Source organism: Pinus tabuliformis, chromosome 8 (assembly GCF_031772625.1).
Source record: "Pinus tabuliformis cultivar Carrire ecotype Pingquan chromosome 8, CPIR1, whole genome shotgun sequence".
Lineage (NCBI taxonomy): Eukaryota > Viridiplantae > Streptophyta > Pinopsida > Pinales > Pinaceae > Pinus > Pinus tabuliformis.
This window is the reverse complement of record NC_142294.1, coordinates 2,067,322,503-2,067,331,007: the sequence shown is the minus strand read 5'-3', so window position 1 is coordinate 2,067,331,007 and position 8,505 is coordinate 2,067,322,503. Positions and strand designations below refer to the sequence as shown.

At 35.2% G+C, this 8,505-nt stretch overlaps 3 protein-coding genes across 3 annotated transcripts; all 3 read right to left on the bottom strand.

The window, feature by feature from the left end:
• Positions 1-776: 776 nt before the first annotated feature.
• Positions 777-2,899, bottom strand: LOC149244768 (putative LRR receptor-like serine/threonine-protein kinase At5g48740). The gene is made up of 6 exons (XM_089368070.1): positions 2,453-2,899; positions 2,161-2,287; positions 2,009-2,077; positions 1,620-1,809; positions 1,394-1,526; positions 777-1,272 (listed from the first exon to the last, which is right to left on the bottom strand). Exons 1-6 carry the CDS (start codon positions 2,648-2,650, stop codon positions 1,039-1,041), a joined length of 951 nt encoding a protein of 316 aa, XP_089224196.1. The 5' UTR covers positions 2,651-2,899; the 3' UTR covers positions 777-1,038.
• A 146-nt stretch (positions 2,900-3,045) lies between these two features.
• Positions 3,046-5,835, bottom strand: LOC149244767 (putative LRR receptor-like serine/threonine-protein kinase At1g67720). The gene is made up of 8 exons (XM_089371635.1): positions 5,672-5,835; positions 5,003-5,446; positions 4,746-4,895; positions 4,577-4,648; positions 4,052-4,120; positions 3,846-3,917; positions 3,405-3,473; positions 3,046-3,306 (listed from the first exon to the last, which is right to left on the bottom strand). The coding sequence occupies exons 1-8, from the start codon at positions 5,833-5,835 to the stop codon at positions 3,189-3,191; spliced, it is 1,158 nt and encodes a 385-aa protein (XP_089227761.1). The 3' UTR covers positions 3,046-3,188.
• Positions 5,832-6,650, bottom strand: LOC149244766 (putative LRR receptor-like serine/threonine-protein kinase At5g48740). Its single transcript, XM_089371634.1, has 2 exons — positions 6,381-6,650; positions 5,832-6,214 (listed from the first exon to the last, which is right to left on the bottom strand). Exons 1-2 carry the CDS (start codon positions 6,475-6,477, stop codon positions 5,832-5,834), a joined length of 480 nt encoding a protein of 159 aa, XP_089227760.1. The 5' UTR covers positions 6,478-6,650.
• Between the last annotated feature and the right edge of the window lie 1,855 nt (positions 6,651-8,505).

The window sequence follows — 8,505 nt, the reverse complement described above, 5'->3', positions numbered from 1 at the left end:
ATGTAATTTACATTTAATACATATGTAATTTACATTTAACAAAAAGAGTTGGAAAAGTTTTATGTTTTTTTTCAATTTTTTAAAGCTTGAATGGTTGGTTATCATAGTAGTCCAAACAAATTTCTATTATATTTATTTATGAATGGTTTAATATGATATGGCATGTAGTATATTTTGGAGTTTCTTTTATTATAGTAGACTTTTTGGATAGCTTTTTGATTTATTTTCTGATCAAATTTCTGTTATGCTTTCCAGGGAAAAAATAAAAATAAAATAAAATATATGCATTTATGAATGGTTTAATATGATGGCATGTAGGTATACTTTGGAGTTTCTTTTATTGGAGTAGATTTTTTGTAAAGTTTTTTGGTTCATTTTCTGATCTAATTTGTTGAAAGTTTTTTGGTTTATTTTCTGATCTCATTTGTTTAGAATCTGAAAGCAATTCACTGAATCACAAGTTTCACTGGTGAATTCTTCACCATGTAAATGCCCCAATTTTTTTTTTTTAAGGTGCTGAATCCATATATACAGTACAAAAACCAATTTAAACAACATAAATAAAGATTTCACCACAAATTTTTTTACCATATTTCTATTAAAAAAATAACAAGTAAAAATTACTCTTATTTTATCTGTATTATCAACTTTATTCACTGTCAAAATTACTACATACCATTGAAAATTCAATTATTAAACTATGCCGGCAAACAATGAGTATACAACCTTATTTTATACAAAATAACTACTGCCACTTCACATAACTTAACTAAGGGTAAAGAAAGAAATTAAACCACGACCTGGGAAAGTGTGAAATGCATAATTCAATCAACAGAAATAAGAAGTGACATTCAGAATTCAATCAACAGAAATAAGAAAATACAGAAGATTCTGGCTTTTCAGCAGCATCTGAAAATGCACAATAATAAATTTTGTAAAAACAAGAAGCCTTCCTATAAACGATGTTATCACGATGATGTAAACGATGGCCCTTCTCCATTCAGCCCATAGGCACAGCGTACGAACTTATCTAACTGCTTAAGAAATAGACTGCGCTGGCCGCGTGCAAATCTCCTCAAGTTTCATAGCCTCTCTGAGCTCTTCCACTACTTCACTCACGCTTGGCCTATAGAACGGTTCAGCTTTAACACATCTAATGGCTATTTTGGCCACACGAGTGACGGATTCTAGGTTGTAATTTCCACCCAACCTTCTGTCTATGATTTCCTCTATTTGTCCAGGAATTGCATCCATTTCCACGAAAGGTGTAGCCTGCAAATACACACATTCATTATTCTTCATAGTATGTAGAAGAAAACAACTATGTAGAATGTTCAAAATATATGTGCGATTGAGTTATGTGTTTTCTATAATTAATGATCAGATTCCATACCCATCGAATAATGTTTAGTTTATCTACAGATAGTTTTGCATCTATGGGTGGTCTACCGCATATGATCTCCAGCAAAACCACTCCGAAACTATACACATCACTCTTATCGGTCAACCTTTCTGTGCTAAAATATCTGTTAAAGAACAAAGGGTTAGATAAGAATGCTAACAGTTCCATTAGAATCAAGAATATTGCAAAACCAGTGCAAGTTATGTGGGTGATATACTCTGGATCGAGGTATCCCGCAGTGCCTTTCACCATAGTTGTAACATGAGAAGCCTCCCCATTAATCCATACCCTTGACAGACCAAAGTCACCCAGTTTTCCATTAAAGTTGCTGTCTAGAAGGATGTTAGCGGTCTTGATATCCCTGTGAATAATCTTCGGGGTGCACACTATGTGCATGTATTCCAGTCCTTACAAATAGAAATAGAAATAGATGGATTATATGAGAAATATGGTGAAGCATGCTTTTCCCCTCTAATGACGAAGTAGAAATCTATAACATGCCCGTGCTATTTTTCTGTAATCAACACTTAAAAGCAAACTACATTTAGATTCTATTTTTTGCTAGAAAACACTGTACATCAAAGCAAAGAGAATTTAAGGAACTACCCTGTGCCGCATCTAAAGCTATTTTGAGCCTTCTCTTCCAATTTAATTCTGAACTTTCTGCACTAGGACCTGGGAAAGAAAAATAAGAACCGAATGAAAGTTGGATTTTACACGGTCTCAAGCAAACATATGTCTGATGAATATATATTTACCATAAAGGCGGTCCTTGAAGGACCCTCCAGACATGTGCTCGTAAATAATCATAAGTTCCCTGGATTCGTTACAGTGTCCCAGTAGAGATACCAAGTTCTTGTGATGGAGTTTAGAAAGAACGTCAATCTGTTCATCAAGTCAACTCACATGATCAAATTTTTTTACTATACGTGCTTATCAGTGTCCCAAAACCACTATCCATGTTGTTAAATACATTATGAAATTGGAGGCAAAAATTGAATTGCGATGAGAGGTGAAGCATTTTTCATGGTCTAATGATGTCAGAATTACCTCATTCAGGAACTGGTGAATTCCTTGTTCGTTGAACAATGAGAGAACCTTTACCGCCACTTCCCTCCCTTCGGGCAATTTACCAAAGAACACCGATCCAAACCCGCCCTTTCCGATATTTCCTGTAAATTTTTGTGTGGCAGCCATCATGTCCTCTAGAGTGAAGGCACGGGACTCTGTTAGATTAATTGGCACCATAACTGTTGAGTCAGTCAATTCAATGGAGGCAATGTCCACACCATTTTCTGGGCCATTTTCACGCCATTGCTTTCAGTTGTGACACATTTATTTTTCTTGTGGCGAAAGATAATAATGCCTGCGATCAAGGCTAGAGCGCTGATTAAAATTCCGCTGAACATTAATCCCAGGAGAACCTTCAACTTTTTATATTTTGACTTTCGTGCCGTACATTCCCTTTTACTCCGAAGTAAGTATGGGTTTCCAGAGTAACTACAACATAAAGGTAATGCAATAAGATTAATGAGAATTTAAACTCTATTCATAAATATTCTCTATGGCATTTTCTATTATATTACAGAAAATCTGAGCTTCATATTCTCAAAATGGGATTCAAGTCAAACATAAGGTATCTAAAATAGCATATGATTACTTGAGTTTCAACGAACAATTGAGGAGAAGTTGCGCGGGAATTACACCGCTGAAATTATTGTTCTCTATATTCCTGTGATAATAAATATAAAAAGGTTGTCGTCCTAAACTTCTTAGTTAATTCCATTTAACCTTGAACCAAAACATAAAGGGGAGAAGAGAGGAAGACGTACAACTCTTTAAGGTTTTTCAGTTCAGATAGCCACTCTGGAACAGTACCGTTCAGGTTATTGTTTTGTAAATATCTGTATGATAACAAAAGTTAATTGTGGTTTGTGAAAATACGGAGGAAAAATAATATCAATGAACCAAATGAAAAAACTTATGTTTGATATAAACTTACAGTCTCTCCAACAAGGTTAAACTCGATAAATTTGGCAACGATCCACTCAAATGATTATTGTCAAGAGATCTGCTAATTTCAACATACTGCCGCTTTTAATATAATGCTCAAAAACAGACTGTGTGCCCTTCATAAACCGCACCAACAAATTTTATGTTGCTATTTGGAGACTTATAAACAGTCCATACAGTTAAGAGATGCTATAGTATATTTGGAAACACTTGTCTATAACAAATATCTCTACAAATCTCATGTTACCTACAGACTGTTACCAATTTTCAGACTGTTACACAGGGAGACATTTTCAGATTTTAAAATCCTCATCCATATTTGACTTTTTGGTGTAATATTTCTTTGATGGGCTATTTAGACTTAGACTTAGGGTCATCCTAAGTCTAACCTTGAACCAAAACATAAAGGGGAGAAGAGAGGAAGACGTACAACTCTTTAAGTTTTTTCAGTTCAGAGAGCCACTCTGGAACAATGCCGTTCAGGCTATTGTTTTGTAAATATCTGTATGATAACAAAACGGCATTGTTTTGTAAATATCTGTATGTAACAAAAGTTAATTGTGGTTTTGCGAAAATACGGAGGAAAAATAATATCAATGAACCAAATGAAAAAACTTATGTTTGATATAAACTTACAGTCTCTCCAACAAGGTTAAACTCGATAAATTTGGCAACGATCCACTCAGATGATTATTGTCAAGAGATCTGCTAATTTCAACATACTGCCGCTTTTAATATAATGCTCAAAGACAGACTGTGTTCCCTTCATAAACCGCACCAACAAATTTTATGTTGCTATTTGGAGACTTATAAACAGTCCATACAGTTAAGAGATGCTATAGTATATTTGGAAACACTTGTCTATAACAAATATCTCTACAAATCTCATGTTACCTACAGACTGTTACACAGGGAGACATTTTCAGATTTTAAAATCCTCATCCATATTTAACTTTTTGGTGTAATATTTCTTTGATGGGCTATTTAGACTTAGACTTAGGGTCATCCTCAGGTGCATTGCATTGCAGATTTCTGACATCCGGTTATCCAATGGACATGACATGAGACATGCCTATTCTATATTCAGAATATTCCAGAATCGGCAATGAACACAAACTCAGAATAGCAACACATAGGAAAAAGGGGTCTGGTTCTACTCACACTTTAACTAATGCAGTCAAGTTTGCAATATCATTAGGAACCGATCCTTTGAGATTCCTTCCCGACAAATCTCTGGCAACAGGAGTATTATTATCGTCAGCTCTTATAATTTCACCTCCAAATCTGGACATCTATATAAGCTGCAAACAAACTAAAGAATTAAACTTACATTTCCGAAATTCTTATGCCTGAGGAGCTGTTATAACAGTTAATCCCGTTCCACTTTATCAAATAGCAAGGATCGGAAATCCAACTTTTGATGTCAAAACTATTTTTGATAGCGTAAAGAGCGTCAACTGCAGTTAATTGCAAGGAATCGCTTAGGCATTGAATGATCTGTAATTTTTAATATGATAAGATTAGCAGAGCTGCGCACTTACTATCTTGTGAAGATGTCGGCGGCTGAGTATGAATTAGCGGTAATACTCATAAGCGTTGATTATAGGAGGAAGAGTGGAATTGGCGGCGTTCAATAATGAAACGTTATAAAAGCTATTTGAGAGGAATTGCAGCTCTCTGATGGGATAATTTCGTGAGAGAGTGAGTTCAGACACGTTATAATAATTTGGATACCCATTTATCGCCACGTAAAAAGATCTGGAAGCAGACATGTCGAGCGGCTTGATCTCTGCAAAATACAACAGCAGTAATGATTTGCTCCCTTTGTAGAACGGTCCTGGCAAGAAAAACCCCGTCGGGGTAGAGCTGTTTACAACCAACGCCGTTTGCATGACAGCAGATGGAGGAAGGTCTTCAGTGTCGTTTGTTGAAATTAACTCGTCGGTACTTACAATTCGGAAGGAATTAACGTTACTAGATTCTATATTTATTTCTCCTGCCCAGAAGCGATCGAAGTTGTCTTGAGGATACCTGCGTAATTAACCAAACAAATCTATTCATCTAAATTATTCACAAAAAATATCACTACTGCTCAACACTTCTACTGCATCAAAATTGGCCCTCACATAACACGATTCTCTCAACTGTATAGATTTATGACATAGAGAAACGGATTACAATGAATATCAACACCACCAGGTCGTTAATTATGACGCTCAGATATCCATATGTAAATATATGGCGAATGATGTTTACCTGAGCGTCGAATAGTTTCCTCCAAGACCAACTCTATTTATCAAAGATAGCATTGTTCCTGGCTTAGCCTGTGCATACATGCCATCTCGGAGGGGCCTCAATTCGATACCACTGATAAAGGGGTCATTGCTGTCGGAGGTTCTGATCAAGCAAACATACATCATTGTGCCTGAAGTAACCAAGATTCTTTCATCATAATAAAATCATCATAATAAAATTCATAATAGAAGGTTGTCAAGTTCTTCATGGCCAAGATATCTACGGTCTCAATAGAGTAAGCGAAGCTTGGCAATTGTCCGGATCCACTGTAATTTCCAAAGAAAAACGAGAGTCTTAAGAGGTAAGGCACATTGGAGGACACATTCAAGCGATAGCAAGACTTGTTGAGAGGCTTTGGAAAGAAACGTGCACTATGCCAAGAAGAACCGAAGACAGTGAAGTTCCTTGTCTCACCGACGTCGATATAATCGGCATCAGTAACCCATGTTATATTGTTTTCATCAGTGTAATTTGTTTTTGCTCCGCATCCAATACTGAGAAATCCTGCCAAATCACAACAAAATAATAATTAAAATATTGAAAAAAAATCCATTACTGCCATAAAATTACCATATATCAGATGAAGCTACTCAAACTGCAGACGAAACGGAAAACACTCAACATTCGCTGCTGAGCGATTTGTTGAACTTCGAATGTTCCATATTCATACCTGGTTGTTGAGCAGTAATAATAAGAGCGAATAAACTCAAGAGCACACCGACTGGCGGTATCCAACAACCCCATTTGCCATAACGAATTTTGGCCATGGCTTCACAAATTTTTTTGAAGTGCTCCGCGGCTCTAGCTGTAGAATGGAAGGAGGATTCGAACTGATTTGCCTCGGACTTTAGCAGAAATGGGAAGTGTTATATGCTTCATATCCGAGCGCGTGCATATGAATAATAAAGAATTCCTCGTCTCGTGGTCCCTCTAGGATGCAGAATACCTGTTTCGTTGCACCTTGTGACTTTGTCTAATACATGTTTTATTGATCATCAATATTATGTGGCCGATATTAATTTGATCATCAATATTATGTGGCCGATATTAATTATAAATACTATGCTGGTTAACGATACTTGTATTAATAAAAATTACAAATTCCTTTTATTTTTATTTTTATTTTTATATAAAAGTTTTATATCTCATTAAAAACTGGTTTAATGATCATAAACGGGATCACGTCGATGAAATATGGCTTTGGCTACGGTTAAGCAAATTAGTTAGTAAATTTAGACCTTTACCTTTGATTACTGTGATGCTTTGACTTTTTCTTTCTTTTTAATGGTCTTAATTTTAATTTAGGATTTCTTTTTCTTATGCCCATTTCTTCCATGGTGAAGATCACATTTTATTTTTCTTTCACTGCCTTCTCTTCCAAAAGAATCATTTGATTGATTCTTCCGTTTTAGAGCAAGGAAGAGAGTTTCTTCATTGCGTTGAGCTAGGCTCCTTTCCAAAAGCTTTCTTAGTTTATGCCACCTTTTTCACTAAAAAGTAAAAGGTAATGGATTTGATTTGAACACTAGTTTCCACGACCATTAGTTTGCACGGATTCAAGATAGTGAAAGTAGGTAGGTTTTGATGAAAGTTGTAAGAGGAATGTCAATCTTTACTCAATGGAATATATATGATGCATGATACTAATGTTAGAGATTAATCTCATGGAATCATAATCTCTTAATGGGTTATACAACTCTATTAGGAGTTTTCACTCTTCCATTTCAAAATGAAAGTCATACAAGTCCTTTAAATTTTTTAAGGACCCATATGAATCATTAATGTGAACAATATGGTACATTACCTTTTCACTCATTGTTGTGGAAATCATAAAATAATCTTTCTTGTCTTACCTCTTCACTCATTGTTGTAGAAATCATAAAATAATTTTTCTTGTCTTACCTCTTCACTTATTGTTTTAGAAATCATAAAATAATCTTTCTTGTCTTACCTCTTCACTCATTGTTGTAGAAATCATAAAATAATCTTTCTTGTCTTTGTTCTTCCAAATGGAAAGCTCCTTAGCCAATGTAAGCTTGGTAGATCCCCTAGGCTTCCAATGCACACCTCCTTTGACTTGTTCTTTATCCTCTCCATAGATTCCATCCCATAAATCCTTAAAGTAATGTGGTTTTGATCTTTCTGATCAATTTTTGGTATTTGTTCTTACCAATTAACACCACATCCACAATAGAGATGAGAAAATGCATCTTTTATACTAGCATTTTGAGCTAGGTCGGGTCAAAAAAATTGAAACCCACCATCAAATCTAGATCTTGTGGAGAAATCATTCATAACTCTCAAATAAAAATTCCCCGGCATGCTCAAATAAAGATCCTTGATGTAAAAATTGGCCAAAGGATCTTTCTCAAAAAATAGAAGAAATTGCTAGTTAGAAGACAAAATCACCTTTCACATAGAAGCTTGGATTTTAGATGGAAGCCATATGCAATCCAAATTAAGCAAGAAATATCAAGGTCATTTGGAAGACCATGTATCAAAGGAATAAGTTCTTCTCATCCATGACTAATTGTAATTGGAAAATATATGATTGCATTAAGCCTCTGGTTAACTCACACATCATCATTAATCGAATGACCAAGAGGGTTGATGGTGTGCCCACTAAATGATTTAGATTGATATGACGATCTTGCGACATTTATTATATATTCTATAGCACCACTCAATGTGTAAGTGGACTAATGGATTGTAATATTCCCTTTTCTTGATATGGATGAAATCTACCCATGGTATTTACCATGGTTTTTATCCATGGGATCTGCCCATGGTATTTG

Bases quoted from the DNA above. Each gene is read 5' to 3' on its own strand.
- LOC149244768 (XM_089368070.1), bottom strand. From the start codon at position 2,650: ATGGTGCCAATTAATCTAACAGAGTCCCGTGCCTTCACTCTAGAGGAC. The intron at 1,810-2,008 runs GTAGTTCCTTAA...TCTATTTGTAAG, and splicing joins AGCTTTAGATGCGGCACAGG to GACTGGAATACATGCACATA. The intron at 1,527-1,619 runs GTATATCACCCA...GTTCTTTAACAG, and splicing joins GCGGGATACCTCGATCCAGA to ATATTTTAGCACAGAAAGGT.
- LOC149244767 (XM_089371635.1), bottom strand. From the start codon at position 5,835: ATGATGTATGTTTGCTTGATCAGAACCTCCGACAGCAATGACCCCTTT. The intron at 4,649-4,745 runs GTAAGTTTAATT...TCCTGTTGCCAG, and splicing joins GGCATAAGAATTTCGGAAAT to AGATTTGTCGGGAAGGAATC. The intron at 4,121-4,576 runs GTGAGTAGAACC...TGAAATTAGCAG, and splicing joins TTGACTGCATTAGTTAAAGT to ATCTCTTGACAATAATCATC.
- LOC149244766 (XM_089371634.1), bottom strand. From the start codon at position 6,477: ATGGCCAAAATTCGTTATGGCAAATGGGGTTGTTGGATACCGCCAGTC. The intron at 6,215-6,380 runs GTATGAATATGG...GTGATTTGGCAG, and splicing joins TATTACTGCTCAACAACCAG to GATTTCTCAGTATTGGATGC.